General features: G+C 42.4%; 1 protein-coding gene and 1 long non-coding RNA gene across 5 annotated transcripts in view; one reads left to right on the top strand and one right to left on the bottom strand.

Moving 5' to 3' along the window:
• Positions 1–68: 68 nt before the first annotated feature.
• The window catches only part of LOC115151132 (protein TMEPAI-like), a 106,241-nt gene continuing 79,111 nt past the window's right edge, over positions 69–27,198 (bottom strand). The window contains exons 1-4 of one of the 4 annotated variants that reach the window (XM_029695144.1): positions 20,466–20,823; positions 5,299–5,453; positions 3,520–3,573; positions 69–2,787 (exon numbers count right to left, since the gene is read on the bottom strand). In XM_029695144.1, coding sequence (XP_029551004.1) covers positions 2,185–2,787; positions 3,520–3,573; positions 5,299–5,453; positions 20,466–20,526 — 873 coding nt within the window. In that variant the 5' untranslated portion in view covers positions 20,527–20,823 and the 3' untranslated portion in view covers positions 69–2,184. Of the gene's footprint in view, positions 2,788–3,519; positions 3,574–5,298; positions 5,454–8,622; positions 8,733–20,465; positions 20,824–27,198 lie in introns of those variants that run through there. The other 3 variants (XM_029695145.1, XM_029695141.1, XM_029695143.1) reach the window with 3 other exon arrangements.
• Positions 7,956–8,554, top strand: LOC115151133 (uncharacterized). The gene is made up of 2 exons (XR_003867221.1): positions 7,956–8,355; positions 8,485–8,554. It is a non-coding gene; the product is annotated as an uncharacterized LOC115151133 (long non-coding RNA).

Genomic DNA, 27,198 nt, shown 5'->3' with positions numbered 1-27,198 from the left:
AAGTCCGGAGACTTTTATTTCCATTGTAAAATGTAGATTTTCTGGTCAATTAATTACTTCTCTGTGGATTTTGATGTGTGCTTGGGGTTATTGTATTGCTTGAATGTCCACTTGCTGCCAAGGTAACGTCAAAGGCCCACCACCATATATTACAGTAGGAATGAGGTTATTTTCTGTATATGCGTCCTTCTCTCAATGCCAAACCACCACTGGTGTGCATGGCCAAATAGTTCTATTTTCATGTCATCTGACCATAGCAGAGGTACCAATCTGTGCCAATGCCATTTAGAAAATTCCAGCCGTTTACATTTGTTGGTTGCTTTCAATAAAGGCTTTTTTCTAGCAAGCCTTCCAAAGATATATTGGCATGGAAGTGGCGTTTAATTGTAGATGCGACCAAGTTTTCTAATTCTCCAATTGCCTCCTAAATCACCTTTTTCACTGTGCATGGGGACAAGATACACATGCATCCAATACCAGGCAAGTTTACCATTGCGCCAGTGGTTTTAAACTCCTTAATTGTTTCCCTAATAGTGGTAAGTGGTATATTTTGTTTTTTGTGTGCTTATTATTTTGTACCCATTGCCTGATTTATGAATGTCAACAACCATTTGTCTCCGTCATTTGTGAGTTCTTTGCCTTTCCCCATGGTGATAGATGACAAAGGGATTTTACATGCGTGTTACCTCATTTTTATACCCCAGTGAAACACGAATCCATGGAAGGCCATAATAAAGTTCCTTAAACTGAAATTAATTTTAAAAAGTAGAATGATATTACAGATAAAATGTTGTTTGTTTTTACTTATAAGAATCTGTAGGGTGCCAAAAAGTACTTGTTAAACAAAATCTCTTTCTCTGAGCAATTGTATTAGTATAAAATAACCTAATATTTTTTTTTTAGCATACAATAAATAATTATTGTATTATTTATTTTATACAGTCTTTTTTATCAGGGTGCCAATAATTTGTATATGTATAGATAGCACAATGTTAAACACGTTTGAGTTGGCACACCAACAGATTACCGTTTTTACCTTTTCTTCTAGAGCAGACAAAACATTTAAAAAAAATGTATTTTTATCTTTAGAATCCATTTGTTTACAAAAATACCGCTGCTCTCCTCTCTTATGATACATATTGCAGATTGATTTTCATTTTCTCCAGATAAACAGTCTTGAATCTTGTGCAAACATCTCTTTAAAAAAGATCATAATAAAAAAACAAGAAGAGTATTCGCACTCAGGAACTCCTGAACTTGTCTGGCCAAAGACCGAATAGACAAAGAACTAAAGTACAGTACTAACCTCAGATGGGTCCAGATAGTACAGCATGATGGATATATATCACTTCAGTTGGCACAGTGCTGAACTCAATTGACCGAGACTCAGGACTCTACTCCAGTACTCATGTTGACACACATGGCCTGACATCACAAACCCAGTCAGCTGTCAATCATGTGTTTCCATAGATGCCAACGTTGACCACCGCACCCTCTGATGCGGATTGATGAGGAGTGATGGGGATCTGTCTGGCAGTGAGGCTAACTGGGTCATGAGCTGAGAGGCTAACTCGGGCTAACGTATGAATCTCAATCTTGGATCCCGTGAGGGCCTAAACCTGTCAACCTGTTACAAGAGTGCTATCAATGCCCTCCCTGTACAAGCCAGATACACGGACAGTATTCAAAGCCAGAAAGAGGTTAGGGGGAGGCTCACTAAAATAACCATCTGCATCTCAAAAAAAGGAAGACCTGGTCATTCTGAAAGACTCCCGCAGGAACTAAGGATAAACTACGAGGAGATAAGTAACTAGAAATTATGCAGTTTGTAGTGAAGCACAATGCAAAGGGACACAAAAACAAAATAAACCTAAATACTTGGAGAGAATTTTGTTTTGTTTTGTTGTTTTTGCATTTGCCAGTACAGGAAAAAAAGCTGTAAGCAAGGAAAAAAAAAACAAGTAAATATTTATACAACGTAAGTTTAGGGGTGACGGGTATCAGTAAGACGGTGACCGGGGGTAAAGTTAAGAGGGGAGTGCAGTCCTTTTTCTTTGTGCGCCTGCCTCCCCCCTGCCACTGCATATCGCCCTCTCCAACCCTGCTTGCCACCAACAGTTCAGCTAAAGTGTGCAGAGAAGGAGAAAGCAGCCTCGGAAACAATGCCCGAGACCAACACTGTCGTCACACATGTTCAGGCGCCTGCTTCTCCTTTTTGTTGCGCACATTCCTGCTCTCCAGGCTGCCCAGGTGGGCCTGCTGGAGAATCCCGTGGAGTAGCAAGGACGGCGGCGAGGGACCCGGGCCTCCTAACCTGACTCCACGCCCCGTGCCCCTGCCGCCACTGGAAGTCTGGTGGTGGTGCCTGAGTAGTGAAGAGGGGTGGTAGTAGTGCCCTATCACCTCACTATAAGTTGGTGGTGCCCCTTCCACTCGGCTGGAGTAGGCCTGGGCAGCTGTGGCTACTGTGGTAGTGCTGACCCCGGAGTTGAGGCTGGGCGGAGGGCACAGGGAGGTGTCGAGGAGGTGGCTGTCATAGACTGTGCGGTTGGGGGGCGCGCGCACCGACTCCCTGTTAAGCTCCATCTGCTGCTCGGGGTCGCGGAGCTGCAGAGTGCAGGGGCCCTGGTAGGGCGGAGGCTCTTCGCCGTCCGACAGCGAGATGGTGGGCGGCAGGTCAATGATGGGGTTGGGCAGGTAGGGGTAGGTGGGCTGGAAGCGGGCCAGACGCTCCCTCTGCAGATAGGAGGGGACGCGGTCTGGGGGACGCGTGGTGTATACCTGCTGCTGTAAGGGAGGAGGACAGGAAGAGTTTTATATTTGGTCATTCATCTTTGTGAGGACAACACAAAAAAGTTTAACAATGTATTTCCATTGTCATCTCATTGTTCAGAACCCTCTTTTATCCACAGTGACTTAGCACCATTGTTGTCATCTCTATGCTATGAACATCAATAAACACTCATAGTCCATCTGCTCTAATATCCAAGGACAAATCCATAATTAATTTCCGGACAAACACAAGTAGTGTTCCCAGGTTCCTGGGTAGGTTCTTCAAAACTAGGGTTACGGCCCAAATGGCACCCTATTCCCTATACAATGCACTACTTTTGGGGCCCTGGTCAAAAGTAGTGCACTTTAAAGGGAATAAGGCCCAGACTAGGTCCCTGTGCAGGTCCCTGTGTTTAGGGATGACCTCTATAGACCTAAAGCAGGGGTGGGCAAATGTTTTGACTCGAGGGCCACATCGGGATTTTGAAGTTGAACGGAGGGTGGCAAAGATTTTTTTGGTAACGATTTGTTAGTCAAAATCAATTTGCTGTCAGAAAATGTGCAGTTATTTAAAAATATATAGGTCCATCATCATTTCTACATACTTACTATCTAGTTTTAGACGTTCAAGAGTGGCTTGGAATGTTTTTTTGCCCATTATAATCATTGCCCCCCCAAAAGAAAAACTCCTGTGGGACGAATTGAACGGGCAGTAGTTTGCCCACTCCCACCCATAATCCACTTTACCTCGCTCATTCCACTGGCGGGCCCTGGGCCATCTGAGGACCACAGACTCCCGTCCTGTGAGAAAGAAAGAAAGACAGAGAGAAAGGGAGAGAGACAGAGAGCATGTATCACGTCAATGGATACCATGTTGTGCCACTAGGTGGAGTTCTTCCCTTTCCAGCCAAAGAGCCAACCACAGAGCATAGGGTGGGGGAGATGAGATGAATCCCTGAGCCAATTTGTCCGAACCCAATGGCTAATACTGGAGGACTTCCTGTCCTAGCCTTGTTCTTTCCACATAGATGGGCTGTGGATTAGACAATAGCTACATGTAGTATTAAAGTGCTCTTCACAGAAGCAATCCCAGACAAACACACACAGAGAGAGAGAGAGAGAGAGAGAGAGAGAGAGAGACGCTTTGTCATCTATGACTCATACCCCCTCCTGCAGAGTACACAGACGTCTGCATAGCTCAAAGGGTTGTGCTCAATTCAGTATTGAATTGAGAATGCCTCATAAATTCCAATTACATTCTTGAATTTGAATCGAATCAGTAAATAGGATACAAAATGAATTGAATTAAAGGAAATTTAATTGAATTCTGTGAAATTCAAATGCCTCGTCTATTCTACATTAGGTGTAAGCCTATTGTATTAAAATATGTTATTATATTTCATGAATCACTTACATTTTGTTCAATATGGGGGAAAGACTATATTTCCCGGAATGAATTAGTTCAGCCCTCAAGTTGACCCTAAAGCCTTAAAAAAAGCCAAACCAATTAAATGAATGGTGGAAATATAATTTGCTATTCTAAGCACTAAGGTTAAAATAATATTTGAACATTGTTTCTGGAGTAAAGTGATATATTATTTGGTATCTTGAAGTGTAACCTGTCAGATTCAATGAAACTCTCATGTTGTATAACAGTGGAATTTCATTGAATTGCACTGAATCAATTCTATGTCCTACTCACTTAAACTCAAATTCTACATCCTGTGGGTGTGGCCAATGCAATTCTAATTTCAACTCATGAGTTGAATGGGAGTTAATTCCACAATTCTGAATTAAACACAAACCTGATAACACACACACAGCATCCTGCCCCATATTTCCTAACAGATGAATCCCGGGCTAGGTGATTCAGAAAGCAGCAGTATGTGTTTGTGTGTGATTCAGAAAGCAGCAGTGCAGTCATATGGTTCTGGAATCTCCAGATCACTGCACTGAGCGATGTGGCAGACATGTGGCAGACAACCCGTCTCCAGTGAGCCTCTGTCTCACAAAGAGACACAAAGAAAGAAACACCGACATCAACACATATACTGTATATAGTATACAGGTCCAACTGAATACCATTGTCTGTTTATCATATGTGTTTGCATTAGTAAAAAATGATCTGCTTTTCTGGCATGGCTAGTTTGGGCCTGCTATGATGTCCAAATAGGACCCTGTACTATGGCTTGCCTATTTCCAAGTAGAAACATGGGGGTTTTAATTTCATATTAAGTCTATGCTCTGGTTTGTGTGAAGGCTGTAAAGTAAAGTCTATGTCCTGGTTTGTGTGGAGGCTGTAAAGTAGTCTACACCCTGGTCTGTGAGGAGTAAATGCTGTAAAGGAAAGTTTATGTGGAGGCTATCAAATAAAAAATATATTGCCTGTAAAGATGTGTGGAGTGCTTCTAAAGACTGTAAAGTAAAGTCTATGTCCTGGTCTGTGTGGAGGCTGTAAGTCTACACCTTAGTCTGTATGAAGACTGTAAAGTTAGTGTACAGCCCTGGTCAGGGTAGAGTACTTACAGAGGCCAGTGGTAGGTGGCGCCTGCGGGCCTGGCTGTCCCTGGAGATGAAGGAGCGTTCTGACAGGCGGTAGTGGTTGAGCAGGCAGGTGATCACTACCACCATCACCATCATCACCACAACGATCACCAGGATCTGCACAAACTCCAACTGGGCTGTAGAGAGAAGAGAGAGAGGGGGCAGGTTAGAACTAGTGGCCGACGTTCTGATTGTATCACCTAAGCTTCATCAAAATATCTCATTTTGGAGCAGAGAACCCAAGAGGACAGATATAAGGATATGCACATTGCACAGTTTATTGGGAAAAGGTGTTTGGGACAGTTTGGGACCATGACGACCCGATGTTACGATGCAACTAGCATAGCAACTAACACATTTTTACTGATTGCATAGAAACCAAGATTGTAGAAATGATTTTGTAGCAGGCCATGAGTTTTCGCAACTCAACTGAAATGTAAGCATGTATGGCCAACTCATTCATAATCTGTCTCAGTTCATTGTATGTTAAAACTTCCTGTAAGTTTAGCTACATCAATTACACTATGAGGTTAAAACATGAACTAGAGTCAATGTCCGCAACCAGGTCGAAAACAAATTAGCAAAATAAAACATGTCCCATCCAAATCTCTCTATTTAAGCAGTTTTTGTGCATGGGCTGCTTCTCAATCCACCACATCCACCTATGTCAGCCTTCCACATCTGTGGTAGAATGTGGCAGAGCTACAGTGGTGTTTTTCAGACCATGAGACATCCCGAAAATCAGTCGAACGGTTTAGGCTACAAATTAATATCACCCCACTATAGAAAGCTGAGACTCTCACGAACACGATGGTGCTTTCCGTGCTCTACGACCCCTACAAGCGTCACGGGACTGGTAAGAAGTTGGTACAGCCGATGTGCCAACTTCTGTCTGTAGAATCCGCATGGTTAGGGCTACAGACTAGAATGACCCCACCATGGAAAGCTGAGACTCACAAGCACGTACATGTCGGTTGTTTTGCTCTATGACACCCAAAAGCTTCAGAAATGTATGGAAGTATGGCAGTAGGTTTTTAAATATGGCTAAATCATTTATAAATGTGGTTCCGGTTTGGAGCGAGCAGTCGCACTTCTCTTGGCTCCACAGGTAATATTACACTTCATTACATTACAACGGTTTGATTTGTTTGATCTGAGCAATTTTTCTTAGCTAGCTACATAGCCGTCTTTGTATCAAAGATAATTGTGTAGTTTAGAGTAATTAGAGTATTATCGAGGTTAGCTATTTTCGTCCTAACGTAGTCAACACTGCTAGCTAGCTAGTCAACACTGCTAGCTAGCCAACTAGCTAACTTCTACCGACTAGCAGCACTGTAGAAACTATTACATTACAACGGAACGACTTGATTAGTTTAGTGTTAGTGTTAGTTAGCTAGCTACATAGTTGTCTTTGCTGTCTTTGTATCTAAGATAATTGTGTAGTTTAGAGTAATTATCGAGGTTAGCTAGCCAGCCGCGACGCCGTTGTCCAGACTCCAGACTTAGTCATCATCAAACCCACTGCTAGCTAGCCAACCGTTACCAACTAGCAGCGCTGTAGATACTAATACATTACAACGGAACGATTTGACTAGTGCAGTGTTGGCTAGCTAGCTACATAGTTGTCTTTGTCATAGCTTGATAATTGTGTAGTTTAGTAATTATCGAGGTTAGCTAGCCAGCTATTTCCGTCCCCCGCGACGCCATTTTTCCAAACCTAGCCAACTACTACCGACGAGCAGCATTGTAGAAACTAAATACATTACAAAGGAACGTCTTGATTGTGTTATGTTAGCTAGCTACAAAGTTGCTTTTATATCATGACAAGGTGTAGTACTGAAACTATCGAGGTTACCTAGCCAGCTACACGTTCAAACAAAGTCAACAACGCAGCCACTGCTAGCTAGCCTACTCCACCAGCCAGCAGTACTGTATCATTTTCGTAATTTTAGTCAATAAGATTTTTGCAACGTAAGCTTAACTTTCTGAACATTCGAGACGTGTAGTCCACTTGTCACTCCAATCTCCTTTGCATTAGCGTAGCCTCTTCTGTAGCTTGTCAACTATGTGTCTGTCTATCCCTGTTCTCTCCCCTCTGCACAGGCCATACAAACGCTTCACACCGCGTGGCCGCTGCCACTCTAACCTGGTGGTCCCAGCGCGCACAACCCACGTGGAGTTCCAGGTCTCAGGCAGCCTCTGGAACTGCCGGTCTGCGGCCAACAAGGCTGAGTTCATCTCAGCCTATGCTACCCTCCAGTCCCTAGACTTCCTGGCGCTGACGGAAACATGGATTACCACAGATAACACTGCTACTCCTACTGCTCTCTCCTCGTCTGCCCACGTGTTCTCGCATACCCCTAGAGCGGGGGTCGGCAACCCGCGGCTCTAGAGCCGCATGCGGCTCTTTAGCGCCGCCCTAGTGGCTCCCTGGAGCTTTTTCAAAAATATGAAAATGGAAAAAGATGGTGTGAATATATTTTTTGTTTTAATATAATTTATTATCCAATGCTGTAAAAATGTGTATAATAAATATTTAATTTCAACATTTCTGTCAACGAAGATTTACGTCCTGCGACACACGTTTCTTTCAGCTCGGCGTAGTGCCAGACAGGTGGCTGTTGCAAAAATAACGGCGGGTGTGTCATGGGCCATGGATCCCAAAGGGAAAAAGAGAAAGATAGCTGAGGAGAACAGAGGATTCCACAATTCTTGGACCGAATCATTTGCTTTCATTGCCAATGCGGAAGGATTGCCTGCATGTTTGCTTTGTAATGAGAAGTTGTCAAATAACAAAAAGAGTAACGTGGAAAGACATTTCCATTCTTCCTGACAGTTATAGGAACATGAAGAAATATGCATTTGGAGTATTATCCATCTTTGGATCAACATACCTGTGCGAGCAGATATTCTCAAACATGAACTACATAAAATCCAAATACCGCACCCGCCTCACAGATGAGAGCTTGCAGTCCTGCGTGAAGATTAAAGTTACATCTTACAGGCCCGATGTCCGAAAACAGAAGTCACATTAAACGGGTAAGAACACAATCCTGTCATAGGCACATATTTAGTAACAAAGTGGCTGTTTTTATAAAGTGATTTCTGATTTTTGTCAGTATATATTTGGAATGACACATAGGGATATTATTGTGTTTTGTTGCTCAGGTCCGAGGATGGCTGCATTGTATTGTGCGTGTCAAAAGAGAAGAGGGTGCTGCTGCACATTTGCAGAAAACTAAAGAGAAGAGGATAATGCACAGAAATCGAACTTAAACTGTATTATTTTAATTGTATATACTTTACCTTTTCAAAAGGCTGCTGTTTTATTGCACTCTGTCTGTTGCCCAGATAAGGGGGAAAAGAGAAGAGGATTGTATCGTATTATTGAGGATTGAAAAGGACTGCATTTTATTTCCATGGGAGGTCTGAAATTACAGGAGGCCTATTATGCACGTTGCACATTTTGTTGTTGTTTTTTCGAATCCTAAAATTAAAATGACAACAAAAATCTGATTTATGTATTGTATTTCTATAATTTCATCAATGCAACAAAACATAATACATTAATATTATAATGGAAGTTAAACTTAAAGCACCATCGTACAGCAGACTAGTCACATGGTACGTCATTCTCTCCAGGATGCGCTGCAGGTAAAATAAACGTTTAATCATTAATGCTCATTATGTATTTGTAGCCTACTTATCATTTTGATAGTAGGCTAATATACACACTTACAGCATGTGTTGCCTTCATTATAAGGCTTATATAAAGCTTTTATTTTTTTGCGGCTCCAGACAGATTTTTTATTTTTTTTTGGTCCAATATGGCTCTTTCAACATTTTGGGTTGCCGACCCATGCCCTAGAGCATCGAGCCAGCGGAGTGGTGGCACTGGAATCCTCATCTCTCCCAAGTGGACATTCTCTCTTTCTCCCCTGACCCATCTGTCTATCTCCTCATTTGAATTCCATGCAGTTACCAGCCCTTTCAAGCTTAACATCCTTATCATTTATCGTCCTCCAGGTTCCCTTGGAGAGTTCATCAATGAGCTTGACGCCTTGATAAGTTCCTTTCCTGAGGATGGCTCACCTCTCACAGTTCTGGGTGACTTTAACCTCCCCACGTCTACCTTTGACTCATTCCTCTCTGCCTCCTTCTTTCCACTCCTCTCCTCTTTTGACCTCACCCTCTCACCTTCCCCCCCTACTCACAAGGCAGGCAATACGCTTGACCTCATCTTTACTAGATGCTGTTCTTCCACTAATCTCATTGCAACTCCCCTCCAAGTCTCCGACCACTACCTTGTATCCTTTTCCCTCTCGCTCTCATCCAACACTTCTCACTCTGCCCCTACTCGGATGGTATTGCGCCGTCCCAACCTTCGCTCTCTCTCTCCCGCTACTCTCTCCTCGTCCATCCTATCATCTCTTCCCTCTGCTCAAACCTTCTCCAACCTATCTCCTGATTCTGCCTCAACCCTCCTCTCCTCCCTTTCTGCATCCTTTGATTTTCTCTGTCCCCTATCCTCCAGGCCGGCTCGGTCCTCCCCTCCTGCTCCGTGGCTCGACGACTCACTGCGAGCTCACAGAACAGGGCTCCGGGCAGCCGAGCGGAAATGGAGGAAAACTCGCCTCCCTGCGGACCTGGCATCCTTTCACTCCCTCCTCTCTACATTCTCCTCTTCTGTCTCACTTAAACAACACATCCCACCTGTGGACATTGGGCCCTCATACCACCCTCATGGAGTCTGTTTCTGACTGTTTGAGCAGACACATGCACATTTGTGGCCTGCTGGAGGTCATTTTGCAGGGCTCTGGCAGTGCTCCTCCTGCTCCTCCTTGCACAAAGGGGGAGGTAGCGGTCCTGCTGCTGGGTTGTTGCCCTCCTACGGCCTCCTCCACGTCTCCTGATGTACTGGCCTGTCTCCTGGTAGCGCCTCCATACTCTGGACACTACGCTGACAGACACAGCAAACCTTCTTGCCACAGCTCGCATTGATGTGCCATCCTGGATGAGCTGCACTACCTGGGCCACTTGTGTGGGTTGTAGACTCCGTCTCATGCTACCACTAAAGTGAAAGCACCGCCAGCATTCAAAAGTGGCCAAAACATCAGCCAGGAAGCATAGGAACTGAGAAGTGGTCTGTGGTCCCCATCTGCAGAAGCACTCCTTTATTGAGGGCGTCTTGCTAATTGCCTATAATTTCCACCTGTTGTCTATTCCATTTGCACAACAGCATGTGAAATTTATTGTCAATCAGTGTTGCTTCCTAAGTGGACAGTTTGATTTCACAGAAGTGTGATTGACTTGGAGTTACATTGTGTTGTTTAAGTGTTCCCTTATTTTTTTGAGCAGTGTATATATACTGTACATACACTGAGTGTACAAAACATTAAGAACACCTTCCTAATATTGATTTGCACTCCCCCCATCCTCAATTCGTCGGGGGAATGGACTCTACAAGGTTACAAGGTGTCGCAAACGTTTCACAGTGATGCTGGCTCATGTTGACTCCAATACTTCCCACAGTTTGTCAGGTTGGCTGGATGTCCTTTGGATGATGGACTATTCTTGATACACATGGGAAACTGTTGAGCGTGAATAACCCAGCAGAGTTTACCATACCATAACCATACCCCGTTCACCCTCTGAATGGCACATATACATAATCTATGCCTAATTTTCTCAAATCTTAAAAATCCTTCTTTAACCTGTTTCCTTCCCTCCATCTACACTGATTGAAGTGGATTTAACAGGTGACATCAACAAGGGATCATAGCTTTCACCTGCACTTACCTGGTAAGTCTATGTCATGGAAAGAGCAGGTGTCCTTAATGTTTTGTACACTTTGTATGACCATCTTAAAACAATTCCTTATGCAAGCTTTGCAGACTCTAGGAGAGGGATGGGCGACTGGCCAGTCGGGGTCTCAACTTAATGTTGAGAATTAGAATAGTAGTGCATCAGCAGTTGTTTTCTTATGTCAGTCACTGACAGTCACTCAATGAGCCTATGTCAGCAACAACAAAAAAGATTGATAAGTTAGTCTAGTGGCCAGCTATCTAAACTTGTAGTAATCATGGTTGAATTACCGACCGGGGGCCCCCATTGATTTTGTTAGTCACGCTCACACAGATATCATATTAAAAACTGCAAACATTTATCCACACCTACTGGCAAAATGTATAGATTTGCTGCAAATTTGCTTTAAAACTACAACATTTTCTCTATACCCCATGGCAAAATATGTAGAAATGTGAAAAAAAGTATTTTTTGCTTAGGACCGGCTCTGACTAGGTGTGGGTATGGATGTGGGTACACAGACCCGCGAGCCACTGCAGCCCCCCATGATTTGAGTTCAGATTTTTTGTTGCCCCCAGCCCTATCAAAGCTGCCCATCCGTGCTCTAGGGGGTACAACATCATCACAATGACATTAAACACATTTCAAGTATAATTTATGACAGGTATGATGTCATTGATCTGACAACTTATACTGTCATCATGATCATCAATAGTTATGGCGCCGGAGGGGATGGCTGCCGTTTTACGGGCTCCTAACCAACTGTACTATTTTGTTTGTTTATTTCTCATTGTTTGTAACTCATTTTGTACATAATGTTGCTGCTACCGTCTCATGACCGAAAATAGCTTCTGGACTTTAGAACAGCAATTACTCACCTCAAAATGGACAAAGATTTTTTCTTTAATGAGTCTGACGCGAAGGATATACTGCATTGTCAAGACAAGGACCAAATCCCCGTCATCAGTGTCAAGAAAAGACGGAGAAAAAAGGGGAGAATGGCGGGGTGCTTTGTAAGAATTCACAGACCAGTAGGTAAACCACCACTACCCTCCGTATTATTGGTCAATGTGCAATCATTGAAAAACAAACTGGAGAATCTACGATTAAGACTATCCTACCAACAGGACATTAAAAACTGTAATATCTTATGTTTCACCAAGACTTGGCTGAAAGACGACATGGATAATAAGAGCTGGCTGGCTTCTCCGTGCATCGGCAGGACAGAGCAGTTACGTCTGTTAAGACGAGGGGCGGGGGTGTGTGTCTATTTGTCAATAACTGCTGGTGTGCAATGTTTAATATTAAAGAAGTCTCAAGGTATTACTCGCCTGAGGTAGAATACCTCATGATAAGCTGTAGACCACACTATCTACAAAGAGAGTTTTCATCTATATTATTCATAGCCATCTATTTACCACCACAAACCGATGCCGGCACTAAGACTGCACTCAACGAGCTGTATAAGGCCATAAGCAAACAAGAAATTGCTCATCCAGAAGCGGCGCTCCTAGTGGCCGGGGACATTAATGCAGCCAAACTTAAAACCGCTTTACCTAATTTCTACCAGCATGTCATATGTGCAACCAGAAGAAAAAAACTCTAGACCACCTTTACTCCACGCATGGAGATGCATACAAAGCTGCCCTCCATTTGGCAAATCTGACCATAATTCTATCATCCTGATTCTGCTTAAAAGCTAAAACTAAAGCAGGAAGTATCAGTGACTTGCGCAATACGAAAGTGGTCAGATGACACGGATGCTACGCTACAGGACTGTTTTGCTAGCACAGACTAGATTATGTTCCGGGATTCATCCAATGGCATTGAGGAGTATACCGCTTCAGTAACCGGCTTCATCAATAAGTGCATCGACGGCGCGTCCCCTCAGTGACCATACGTACATTTCCCAACCAGAAGCCATGGATTACATGCAACATACGCACCAAGCTAAAGGCTAGAGCTGCCGCTTTCAAGGAGCGGGACACTAATCCGGACGCTGATAAGAAATCCCAATATGCCCTCAGGCGAACCATCAAACAGGCAAAGCGTCAATACAGGGCTAAGATTGAATCCTACTAAACCGGCTCTAGACGCTCGGCAGGGCTGGAAAAATATTACAGACTACAAAGGGAAACCCAGCCGTGAGCTGCCCAGTGACGCGAGCCTACCAGATGAGCTAAATGCCTTTTAAACTCACTTCAAGGCCAGCAACACTGCATGAGAGCACCAGTTGTTCATAGCCGATGTGAGCTAGACCTTTAAACAGGTCAACATTCACAAAGCTGCAGGTCCAGACGGATTACCAGGACGTGGACTCAAAGCATGCGCGGAACAACTGGCAAGTGTCTTCACTGACATTTTAAACCTCTCCCTGACCAAGTCTGTAATACCTGCATGTTTCAAACAGACCACCATAGTTCTTGTGCCCAAGAAAGTGAAGGTAACCTGCCTAAATGATTACCGCCCCATAGCACTCACGTCGGTAGCCATGAAGTGCTTTGAAAGGCTGATCATGGCTCACATCAACACCATCATCTCGGAAACCCTAGACCCACTCCAATTCGCATATCGCCCCAACAGATCCACGGATGACGCAATCTCAATCACACTCCACTCTGCCCTTTCCCACCTGGACAAAAGGAACACCTATGTGAGAATGCTGTTCATTGACTACAGCTCAGCGTTCAACACCATAGTACCCACAAAGCTCATCACTAAGCTAAGGACCTAAGACTAAACACCTCCCTCTGCAACTGGATCCTGGACTTCCTGACGGGCCGCCCCCTGGTGGTAAGGGTAGGCAACAACACCTGTGCCACGCTGATCCTCAACACTGGGGCCCCTCCTGTGCTTAGTCTGTATACTTCTGGCCCTTCTTTGGACACTGTGTTAACAAACCTACAGACGAGCTTCAATGACATACAACTCTCCTTCCATGGCCTCCAACTACTCTTAAATGCAAGTAAAACTAAATGCATGCTACTCAATCGATCACTGCCCGCACCTGCCCGCCGGCCAGCATCAATACTCTGGACGGCTCTGACTTGAACACATGGACAACTACAAATACCTAGGTGTCTGGTTAGACTGTAAACTCTCCTTCCAGACTCACATTAAGCATCTCCAATCCAAAATTAAATCTAGAATTGGCTTCCTATATCGCAACAAAGCATCCTTCACTCATGCTGCCAAACATACCCTTGTAAAACTGACCATCCTACCAATCCTTGACTTTGGCGATGTCATCTATAAAATAGCCTCCAACACTCTACTCAACAAATTGGATGCAGTCTATCACAGTGCCATCCGTTTTGTCACTAAAGCCCCATACACTACCCACCACTGCGACCTGTACACTCTTGTTGGTTGGCCCTCGCTTCATACTCGTGGCCAAACCCACTGGCTACAGGATATCTAGGTAAAGTCTCTGCTAGGTAAAGCCCTGCCTTATCTCAGCTCACTGGTCACCATAGCAGCACCCACTCGTAGCACGCACTCCAGCAGGTATATCTCACTGGTCAACCCCAAAGCCAATTCCTCCTTTGGTCGCCTTTCCTTCCAGTTCTCTGCTGCCAATGACTGGAACAAACTGCAAAAATCACTGAAGCTGGAGAGTCATATCTCCCTCACTAGCTTTAAGCACCAGCTGTCAGAGCAGCTCACAGATCACTGCACCTGTACATAGCCCATCTGTAAACAGCTCATCTATCTACCTACCTCATCCCCATACTGTATTTATTTATTCTTGCTCCTTTGCACCCCAGTATCTCTACTTGCACATTCATCTTCTGCACATCTATCATTCCAGTGTTTAATGGCTATATTGTAATTACTTCGCCACCATGGCCTATTTATTGCCTTAACTTCTTTGGGATAGGGGGCAGTATTTTGACGTCCGGATGAAAAGCATGCCCAAAGTAAACTGCCTGCTACTCAGGCCCAGAAGCTAGGATATGCATATATCTAGGATATGCACATTGGTAGATTTGGATAGAAAACACTCTAAAGTTTCAAAAACTGTTAAAATAATGTCTGTGAGTATAACAGAACTGAAATGGCAGGCGAAACCCTGAGCACAAACGATAAAGAAAATTAAAATTCAGCATACCACTGATTTCAATGGCTGGCACTTTTATAATAGGGCGAAATCATCCCCGATTGCAGTTCCTAGGGCTTCCACTAGATGTCAACAGTCTTTAGAAAGAGTTTCAGATAGTTTTTTTAGAAAAATTAGGGAGAAGTTGTAGTTTTTCTAAGTGGCTCCCATTTTGGCTGTAGTGTTTCCAAGCACATGGCCGAGAGAGCGCGTTCTTTTTGTTTATCTCCAATAAAAACAATAACAATTCTCCATCTTAAATTTGATCGTTTATTTGCGTATTAGGGTACCTAAGGATTGATTATAAACGTTGAATGACTTGTTTGGATAAGTTTATTGGTAACGTTTGGGATTAATTTTGTATGCATTTTGAAGGAGGGAAACCGAGTGGATTATTGACTGAAGCGCGCCAGCTAAACTGAGTTTTTATGGATATAAAGACGGACTTTATCAAACAAAAGGACCATTTGTAATGTAACTGGGACCTTTTGGAGTGCCAACAGAAGAAGATCTTCAAAGGTAAGGCATATATTATATCACTATTTCTGACTTTCGTGTCGCAACTCCCTGGTTGAAAATGATTTGTTATGCATTTTTGTGCTGGGCGCTGTCCTCAGATAATAGCATGGTTTGCTTTCGCCGTAAAGCCTTTTTGAAATCTGACACGGCGGCTGGATTAACAACAAGTAAAGCTTTATTTTGATGTATTGCACTTGTGATTTCAAAAGTTAAAACTTTATAAAGTTAAATATTTATAGTAATTTAATTTGAATTTTGTGCTCTGCAATTTCACCGGATGTTGGCCAGATGGGACGCTAGCGTCCCAATGATCCGCAAGAAGTTAACTCCCTTATCTTACCTCATTTGCACTCACTGTATATAGACTTTTTGTTTTCTTTTTTTGTACTGTATTATTGACTGTATGTTTTGTTTATTCCATGTGTAACTGTGTTGTTGTATGTGTCGAATTGCTATGCTTTATCTTGGCCAGGTCGCAGTTGCAAATGAGAACTTGTTCTCAACTAGCCTACCTGGTTAAATAAAGGTGAAATAAAAATAAAATAAAAAATAAATATTAATCGCCAAACCCACTGGCTCCAGGTCATCTATAAGTCTTTGCTAGGTAACGCCCCTTATCTCAGCTCACTGGTCACCACAGCAGCACCCACCCGTAGCACGCGCTCCAGCAGGTATATTTTACTGGTCATCCTCAAAGCCAACTCATCCTTTGGCCGCCTTTCCTTCCAGTTCTCTGCTGCCAATGACTGTAACGAATTGCAAAAATCACTGAAGCTGGAGACTCATATTTCCCTCACTAACTTTAAGCATCAGCTGTCAGAGCAGCTTACAGATCATTGCACCTGTACATAGCCCATCTGTAAATAACCCACCCAACTACCTCATCCCCATAATGTTATTTTTCTTTTTTTTCTTTGCACCCCAGGATTTTTACTTACTTGCACATTCATTTTCTGCACATCTATCACTCCAGTGTTTAACCTCTATGGGCTAGGTAGAACGCTTGCGTCCCACCTACTCAACAGCCAGTGGAATCCCGTGGCGCGTTATTCAAATACCTTAGAAATGCTATTACTTCAATTTCTCAAACCTATGACTATTTTACACCATTTTAAAGACAAGACTCTCGTTTATCTAACCACACTGTCCGATTTCAAAAAGGCTTTACAACGAAAGCAAAACATTAGATTATGTCAGCAGAGTACCCAGCCAGAAATAATCAGACACCCATTTTTCAAGCTAGCATATAATGTCACAAAAACCAAAACACTACCCACCACTAGCATGTGACTAGCATGTGACTAGCATTCCCACAGAACACTCCGGTGAATTTACTAAATTACTCACGATAAACGTTCACAAAAAACACAACAATTATTTTAAGAATTATAGATACAGAACTCCTTTATGCAATCGCTATGTCCGCTAGCTATTTTGACACCCACCAAGTTTGGCCCTCACCAAATTCAGATTTACTATAAGAAAAATTGGATTACCTTTGCTGTTCTTCGTCAGAATGTACTCCCAGGACTTCTACTTCAATAACAAATCTTGGTTTGGTTCCAAATAATCCATAGTTATATCCAAATAGCGGCGTTTTGTTTGTGCGTTCAAGACACTATCCGAAGGGTAAAGAAGGGTGACGTGCCTGGCGCGTTTCGTGACAAAAAAATTCAAAATATTCCATTACCGTACTTCGAAGCATGTCAAACGCTGTTTAAAATACATTTTATGCGATTTCTCTCGTAAAAAAGCGATAATATTCCGACTGGGAAACCCTGTTTTTGTTCAAAGACTGAAAATGTAAACATGGTGGAGGCTCGTGCACGAGCGCCCCAGTCTCATTGTTCTCAGATCGACCACTATCCAAATGTGCTACTGTTTTTCAGCCATGGCCTGCAAAGTCATCATTCCCCGTTCTGGCGCCTTCTGAGAGCCTATGGGAGCGTTAGAAAATGTCACATTATGCCAGAGATCCCCTGTTTTGGATAGAGATGATCAAGAAGGCCAAGAAATAGTCAGAGAGAGCGCTTCCTGTTTGGAATCTTCTCAGGTTTTGGCCTGCCAAATGAGTTCTGTAATACTCACAGACACCATTCAAACAGTTTTAGAAACGTTAGGGTGTTTTCTATCCAAATCAAACAATTATATGCATATTCTAGTTACTGGGCAGGAGTAGTAACCAGATTAAATCGGGTACGTTTTTTATCCGGCCGTGCAAATACTGCCCCCTATCCCCAACAGGTTAACTGCTAAATTGTTATTATTTCGCCACTATGGCCTATTTATTGTCTTACCTCCCTAATCTTACTGCATTTGCACACGCTGTATATAGACTTTTCTATTGTGTTATTGACTGTACGTTTGTTTATTCCATGTGTAACTCTGTGTTGTTTATGTCGCACTGCTTTGCTTTATCTTGGCCAGGCCGCTATTGTAAATGACAACTTGTTCTCAACTAGCCTACCTGGTGAAATAAAGGTGAAATAAAAAAACATAAAAAAAATGGTCCCCTCCTGTACTCCCTGTTCACCCATGACTGCGTGGCCAAGCATGACTCCAACACCATCATTATGTTTGCTGACGACAACAGTTGTAGGCCTGATCACCGACAACGATGAGACAGCCTATAGGGAGGAGGTCAGAGACCTGGCAGTGTGGTGCCAGGACAACAACCTCTCCCTCAATGTGAGCAAGACAAAGGAGCTGATCGTGGACTATAGGAAAAGGAGGGCCGAACAGGCCCCCATCAACATCGACTGGGCTGAAGTGGTGCGGGTCGAGAGATTCATGTTCATTGGTGTCCACATCACCAACGAACTATCATGGTCCAAACACACCAAGACAGTTGTGAAGAGGGCATCTGACCGTAAGGCACTACAGAGGGTAGTGCGTATGGGCCAGTACATCTACAGTGACCTATATACTTGGCGGTGTCAGAGAATTGTCAAAGACTCCAGTCACCCAAGTCATAGACTTTTCTCTTTGCTACCGCATGGCAAGCAGTACCGGAGGGCCAAGTCTAGGATCAAAAGGCTCCTCAACAGCTTCTACCACATAGCCATAAGACTGCTGAATAATTAATCAAATGGCCACCCGGACTACCCCCTGTATATAGCCTCCTTACTGTTATGTAAATCTTGTGATACTTTTTGATTTTGTTACTTTTTTTTAATTTAGTTTATTTTGTAAATATTTTCTTAACTCTATTTCTTCAACTGCATTGTTGGTTAAGGGCTAAGGGCTTGTAAGTAAGCATTACACGGTAAGGTGATTATCACTGGTGATATTAAACATAAGAATGTCTTAAGAATGTCATAAGCATTTCACGGTTGTATTCGGCACGTGACAAATAAAATGTTATTTAATTTCATTGGTTGCTTCCAGTGAAAAGTTTGTTATTTACTTCCTGGAAAATACCAACTTGGGTGACATCTTGCCCAATACCAACAGAATCCTTTAAAATCAAATCAAATGTATTTGTCACATGCACCGAATACAACAGGTATTACCGTGAAATGCCTTACCACCATACCGTGAAATGCCTTACAACCTTACCGTGAAATGCTTCTGACATTCTTAAGACATTCTTATGTTTGAATATCACCAGTGATCATCACCATAGTGATACACTCCAATAGTTGTGTGTGTACAGTATGTTTGTGCCTGTGCGTCTCTGTTTGTCTGTCTGTCTGTCTGTCTGTCTGTCTGTCTGTCTGTCTGTCTGTCTGTCTGTCTGTCTGTCTGTCTGTCTGTCTGTCTGTCTGTCTGTCTGTCTGTCTGTCTGTCTGTCTGTCTGTCTGTCTGTCTGTCTGTCTGTCTGTCTGTCTGTCTGTCTGTGCATGTGAAGTGAAAAGAGTGAAGTTATTGGTCAGCTTAGAGGCTCTATTGATCCTGAGGCGATGGGAGCTCTTTTCCCCAGCAGAGTTCACAACAGTGTCGATGCAGACAGACAGAGCAATCTTTGTTTGGAGACAGGGCAGGACAGCCTGACCTTCCCCTCCCCCATGTGACCCCAGACAGACGGAGCATGCACGCACGCACACACACACACACACACACACACACACACACACACACACACACACACACACACACACACACACAAACATCCCCTCTTTCTAACTCAGACACATTTTGTGACACTTCAGCAGTCAGAGAGAAAGAGAGAGAAAGTTCACGGACAGCCCTACATAAAAAACCCAGCAGGGACTTTTGCCCCAAGCAACTACTTCCATCAAACACAGACAGCCTAACTAAACAGATAAGCAAAGCATAAGATAACACAGTAGCTTCCTCTGTGAAACAGTCTAACCTATTCTATTCAAGATGACAAAGAGATCGAACTATGCAAAGAGTGTGCACATAACCCAGATACTGAAAAGCTCTCGCAGGCTAGACAGACTTGATAATAATGTTCCAAAATTCCATAACTCTTACCAGCAACTATTACACAACGTTGTCTGACTTGCTGCTGCATTCAAGGAGAGTTTGCCATCCTCACACATCAACAAAGGTTTTTATCACAGTTGTTAAACACAGACAACCACACAATTGGAAAATAAACTGAAATTCGAGAAAGTCTAGAAAATGAGCACAATGACTCATCGCGTTACACTTTTGACTTGGGAATAAAAAACTCCAAATGCATTATGAACTTTACATAATCATTAAAATACAAGATACACAAATATTAAAATCCCAAATCCAAGAATGCACAACTCACCGCTACATGGAGTTTGAACGCAGTTATAGTGGTGGTGGGGACCTCCTGAAACCGGCTGCATCGTCTTACCCCCTAATACCTGAACTTTGGTAAGCGAGAACGAGACGACACACACACTGCGACTCTCAAAGGTCTGCAGCCTTCTCGACAGACACAACAGCTGACTTCCTGCAACCCCCCTCCCCCCTCGCTCAGAAATATGGGGGGCAAGTAGAGGGAGGAGGCAACGAAAGAGAACAAACAGACCTCGTTTTCCAGAGGGAGAGAGCGGGATAGGGGGAGTGGTAGGACAGACCACAGAAAGACAGATGGGTCAAAGATGGAGGGAATAATGATATGAGAAAGACAGAAAGAGAGAGGGATGAGGAGGGTGAAAAAAAGAGAGCTCCGATGTGGCCCAAATCCATTGAGTCTAGACTGATTTTTTTGATCGAGTGAATTTTACTTGAAATATGAGAGAAAGGAAATTACCAGAATTACCAATGCAAAGCACATTCCTATATATTTATTAATTTACTGTAAATTACACTTCTTCATAACACATTTATTTACAACCTTAAATACACAAACCTGCAGATAATACAAAAGTATGTTACTAGAATTCCTCAAGTTATTAAAGTCAACTGTTATGGTAAAGAAACACAAATACAGTGCATTCATAAAGTATTCACACCCTTCGACTTTTTCCACATTTTGTTGTGTTACAGCCTGAATTTAAAATTGATTAAATTGAAATGTTGTGTCACTGGCCTACACACAATACCCCATAAAGTCAAAGTGGAATTATGTTATTACAATTAAATAAAAGATGAAATGCTGAAATGTCTTGAGTCAAGTATTCAACACCTTTATGGCAAGCCGGAAAATGTGCTTAACAAGTCACATAATAAGTTGCATGGACTCACTCTGTGTGCAATAATAGTGTTTTACATTTTGAATGACTACCTCATCTCTGTACACCACACATACAGATCATTGTAAAGGTCCCTCAGTCGAGCAGTGAATTTCAAACACAGATTCAACCACAAAGACCAGGGAGGTTTTCCAATAAAAGGCACCTATTGGTAGATGAAAAAAAAGAAAAAAGCAGACATTGAATATCCCTTTTAGCATGGTGAAGATATCAATTACACGTTGGATGGTGTATCAATTCACCCAGTCACTACAAAGAAACAGGCGTCCTTCCTAACTCAGTTGCTGGAGAGGAAGGAAACCACGAGACCAATGGTGACTTTAAAACAGGGATAGGAGAAAAACTGAGGTTGGATCAACAAGATTGTAGTTACTCCACAATACTAACCTAAATGACAGTGAAAAGAAGGAAGCCTGTACAGAATACAAATATTACAAAACATGCATCATGTTTGCAATAAGGCACTACAGTAAAACTGAGAAAAAAAAATTGGCAAAGAAATGAACTTTATGTCCTCAGTACAAAGCGTTATGTTTGGGGCAAATCCAACACAACACTGAGTACCACTCTTCATATTTTCAAGCATGGTGGTGGCTGCATCATGTTATGGGTATGCTTGTCATCGGTAAGGACTAAGGAGTTTTTCAGGATAAAAAGAAACGGAATGGCTCGGTCTGCTTTCCACCAGACACTGCGAGAGAAATTCACCTTTCAGCAGGACAATAACATAAAACACAAGCCCAAATATATACTGGAGATGCTTACCAACACGATATTGAATGTTCCGGAGTGGCCTAGTTATAGGACCGCATCGCAGGGCCCACTGGCATGCTTTCTCCCTTTCTTCACCCCCTCCCTAGGCCCCCCTCTCCCTATCCAGCTGGGCTTCAACTCTCCAGCCCAAACACTCACTCTCCTCCCCCCCTTGGGGGTTCCATAGACAGAGCCAAATGTCTGGTTCCACTGACATGTCTATTTGGGATATTATATTATGTAGAATCCAGGGACATGGTGTTATGGGTACCCTATATCATAGGCTAGGCTTACATCATATCAGAGGCTATATAAAAAAGCAACAATGAAGCCAGCTACATTTACATTTACGTCAAGCAGATGCTCTTTTCCAGAGCGACTTACAAATTGGTGCATTCACCTTATGATATCCAGTGGAACAACCACTTTACAATAGTACATCTATATATTTTTTTTGGGGGGGGTTAGAAGGATTACTTTATCCTATCCCAGGTATCCCTTTGCAGCTTTTACAGACCGACCAGGTCTATTTCTTCGGGACAATTTACATCTTAACAGGTATGGCTCCAGCATCCTCTCCACCAACATGTCTCTTACCCTTGCCTCATGTAGAGCCTTTGATACCTGACGTTGTGTATTTTCGGGGGTTGACTTTTGGGATTGTACGCTCCCCTATCAGACTACGTTCAATGCTCCTCTCCCAGTCTCATTAATTAGTCCCTCAATTACAAATATGGAACAAACTACAGTTAACAACCTTTCTGCAATTCCTAGATTATTGTCCAATCACCGTATTGCGAATACTACTCACATGCAGAGAGGTATTGTTAGTAGTAATCTTGTCCCCATAAAATTGAGCTCTGTCAATAGTTCGAAAATGGTTTATTGCTCATCCAGTGCAGCTTCAGGTGCTACCTTGGATACTCCATCTGATATGAATTCCTGTAGCAATGGCATTGGAATAATTCATTTGAATGCTAGAAGCCTGATACAAAAGTTGGACTTTATTGAAATTTTGGTCTCACAATCAAATGTTGACGTATTGGTTGTATCTGAATCGTGGCTGTGTGATTCTGTGCCTGATTCAGATGTTCAGTTGATTGGATACAATATTTATAGAGCTGACAGAGTTGGTAGAGGTGGTGGTATCGCGATTTATGTAAAATGCTGCCTAAATGTTTCTGTGTCCATATCAACCTCTGTCCCAAAGCAATATGAATGTCTAGTTTTAAATTTGGTACTTGGTAATAATGCTCGTTTAACTCTAGGAGGGGTATATCGCCCCCCCTCAGCTCCTCCTTGTACTCTATGCAAATTATCTGATATACTGTCTAATTATGCAAACTCTGAATTACTGATTTTGGGAGATTTTAACCTGGATTGGCTTTCACCAGTATCCGATAAATTAAAAGACATTTGTACTGAGCTAAATCTAACTCAGCTGATAACTAAACCAACCCGTCCCAACTTTAAGAACCCAGTAAAATCTACTCTACTAGACATTATTCTAACAAATACCCCCCATAAATACACAGCCAGTGGGGTTTTTGCAAATGATATCAGTGACCACTGCCCTATTGCTTGTATTAGAGATACCAGGCTGAAACACTCTGATCCCTGTATAATCTCTAAGAGAAATTATAAACATTTCTCACAGCAAGCTTTTACCCTTGACTTATATCACTCTGAGTTTTTATCCACTTGCTGCTTTCTGGATCCGGTTTTAGCCCTCTTCTATTGTTACCTCTATGTCTGATAAACATGCCCCGCTTAAGAAACACAGAGTAAGAAACCGAACCAGTTCTTGGTTCTCTCCTGAATTGTCAGGTCTTTTCCTGCAAAAGAATCGGGCCTGGGCCTTGGCGAGGAAAACAGATACTCCAGCTGATTGGCTGTTTTTTAGGCAATTGAGAAATAAATGTACTGCAGCTGTCAAAAAGGCAAAATCAAATTACTTCCTTAATGCTATGACAGATTCTGCAGGAGATCCTGCAAAATTCTGGAAAATCGCTAATTCACTGAAACGGGGGAATTCTGCTGTTTCTCTTCCTAAGCAAATTACCTCAGATTCCTGTATCCTAAGTGAAAAAAATGATATTTGTGATGCTTTTAATGAGCATTTCATCTCTGCTGGTTTTTTATTTGAAAGGAAAAGAGTTAGTTGATTTTTCGTCTCTGAAAAATGGCAACCCTGTTTTTAGTTTCCAGAAAATAACCGAAGCAGAGGTTCTAGCTGCCCTGTGTGCCATTGATACTAAGAAATCCTTAGGCGCTGACAATTTAGACCCGTTCTTACTTAAGTGTCCTGCACCTATCATTGCTGGTTCAGTGACACACATTTTTAATCTAACATTAAGCACAGGAATTATCCCTAAGGTGTGGAAAGCAGCTTTTGTTCTGCCATTACATAAGGGAGGTGACGGTAGTGATTTGGATAACTATCGACCCATCTCTAGGCTCCCTTGTCTGGCAAAGATCCTAGAATCTATAGTCAACAAACAGTTACAGTCTTTTCTTTCTGCTAACAGTATTCTTAGCACCAATCAATCTGGTTTTAGATCTAAACACAGTACCACATCGGCCACTATGCTTGTTGTAAATGATATTGCAAATGCCTTAGATGATAGAAAGCACTGTGCTGCGTTGTTTGTAGATTTGTCAAAAGCTTTTGACACTGTAGACCATGCTATCCTTTTGAGTAAGCTGTCATCTATAGGAGTGGGCACGGATGCCTGCCGATGGTTTTATGACTATCTTAAAGATAGAACTCAGGCCGTCATGGTCGACGGGGTCAAGTCTGACTCCTTACAGTTACTTAACCTCTACGGGCTAGGGGGCAGCATTGAGAATTTTGGAAAAAATATGTGCCCATTTTTAACTGCCTCCTACACCAACTCAGAAGCTAGAATATGCATATTATTTTTCAGGTTTGGATAGAAAACACCCTAAAGTTTCTAAAACTGTTTGAATGGTGTCTGTGAGTACAACAGAACTCCTATGGCAGGCAAAAACCTGAGAAGGTTTCATGCAGGAAGTACCCTGTCTGACAAGGTGTTGTTGTTCTTGCTTCTGTTTATTGAAGAGTCAGGATCTTAGCTGTAACGTGACAATTCCTAGGGCTCCAATAGGCTCTCAGAACCCGGGAAAAACCTGAACGATGACGAGGCAGCCTCAGGCTGAAACACAGAATCCCCTTTTCCAAGTGTCCCATCAGGGGACAATAGAATTAGGCGCGTGCGCGATTCGCCCCCGTGGAGTATTTTCCTTCGGCTGTTTAGCTAATTGCAGATTCCCGGTCGGAATATTATCGCTTTTCTACGAGATAAATTGCATAAAAATTGATTTTAAACAGCGGTTGACGTGCTTCGAAGTACGGTAATGGAATATTTAGAATTTTTTTGTCACGTTCGGCGCCATGCGCACGACCGTGATTTAGCATTCTGATAGTGTCTAGAACGCACGAACAAAACGCCGCTGTTTGGATATAACGATGGATTATTTTGGACCAAACCTACATTTGTTATTGAAGTAGAAGTCCTGGGAGTGCATTCTGACGAAGAACAGGAAAGGTAAGACCATTTTTCTTATAGGAAATGTGATTTTGGTGAAGGCTAAACTTGCCGGGTGTCTAAATAGCTAGCCCGTGATGGCTGGGCTATGTACTTAGAATATTGCAAAATGTGCTTCATCCGAAAAGCTATTTTAAAATCGGACATATCGAGTGCATAGAGGAGTAATGTATCTATAATTCTTAAAATAATTGTTATGCTTTTTGTGAACGTTTATCGTGAGTAATTTAGCAAATTGTTAGTAAATTCCCCGGAAGTTTGCGGGGGGTATGCTTTTTCTGAACGTCACATGCTAATGTAAAAAGCTGTTTTTTGATATAAATATGAACTTGATTGAACAGACATGCATGTATTGTATAACATAATGTCCTAGGTGTGTCATCTGATGAAGATCATAAAAGGTTAGTGCTGCATTTAGCTGTGGTTTAGGTTTTTGTGACATTATATGCTAGCTTGAAAAATGGGTGTCTGATTATTTCTGGCTGGGTACTCTGCTGACATAATCTAATGTTTTGCTTTCGTTGTAAAGCCTTTTTGAAATCGGACAATGTGGTTAGATTAACGAGAGTCTTGTCTTTAAATAGCTGTAAAATAGTCATATGTTTGAGAAATTGAAGTAATAGCATTTCAAACGTTTTAAAAATCGCGCCACAGGATTACACTGGCTGTTACGTAGGTGGGACGAATTCGTCCCGCCGGTCCCATAGAGGTTAAAGGGGTCCCTCAGGGTTCAATAATTGGCCCACTATTGTTCTCACTTTATATAAACAACATTGGTGATGATGTCAGATATTGTAAATTCCAGTTATATGCAGATGACACAGTGATGTACTCTATTGCTCCAACAGCGGACCAAGCTTTAATGCAGTTGGAGTCTGATTTTAGGATACTACAGGGGTCTCTTTTACAGCTTAAACTTGTTTTAAACGCTAAGAAAACAAATGTCATGTTTTTTTCTAGGTCTAAACTCTCAGTTAGAAACACTTTTGTAATCACTAGCTTGGATGGTACTCAAATCAAACAGGTCTCTGCATATAAATATTTAGGGGTATGGTTAGATGATAGGCTTTCTTTTAAAAAACATGTTACTGAATTGGGAAAAAAGCTCAAATTCAAGATAGGGTTCCTTTATAGAAACAGGGCTTGTCTGTCCTTTGTAAATAGAAAACAAATTGTGCAGGCTACTTTTATGTCCGTTTTAGATTATGGTGATATTATCTATATGCATGCATCGGCAAACACATTAAAACCACTGGATGCTATTTACCATTGTGCACTCAGGTTTATCACGGGGGATAGTTACAAAACTCATCACTGTATCCTTTATCAACATGTGGGTTGGGCCTCTCTATCTGTGAGGCGAGAGCAACATGCTCTCTTGTTTATTTATAAAGCGCTTCTTTTAAAACTACCTCCATATATATCATCATTAATTTCCACTAGATATACAAATTTTAAAACCAGATCACAGATGTGGATTACATTAGAGACTCCTGCG

The sequence above is a fragment of the Salmo trutta genome, chromosome 16 (assembly GCF_901001165.1).
Source record: "Salmo trutta chromosome 16, fSalTru1.1, whole genome shotgun sequence".
In the NCBI taxonomy this organism is placed as follows: domain Eukaryota; kingdom Metazoa; phylum Chordata; class Actinopteri; order Salmoniformes; family Salmonidae; genus Salmo; species Salmo trutta.
Note: the sequence above shows the minus strand (reverse complement) of the source record. Positions and strands in the feature narration are given on the sequence as shown.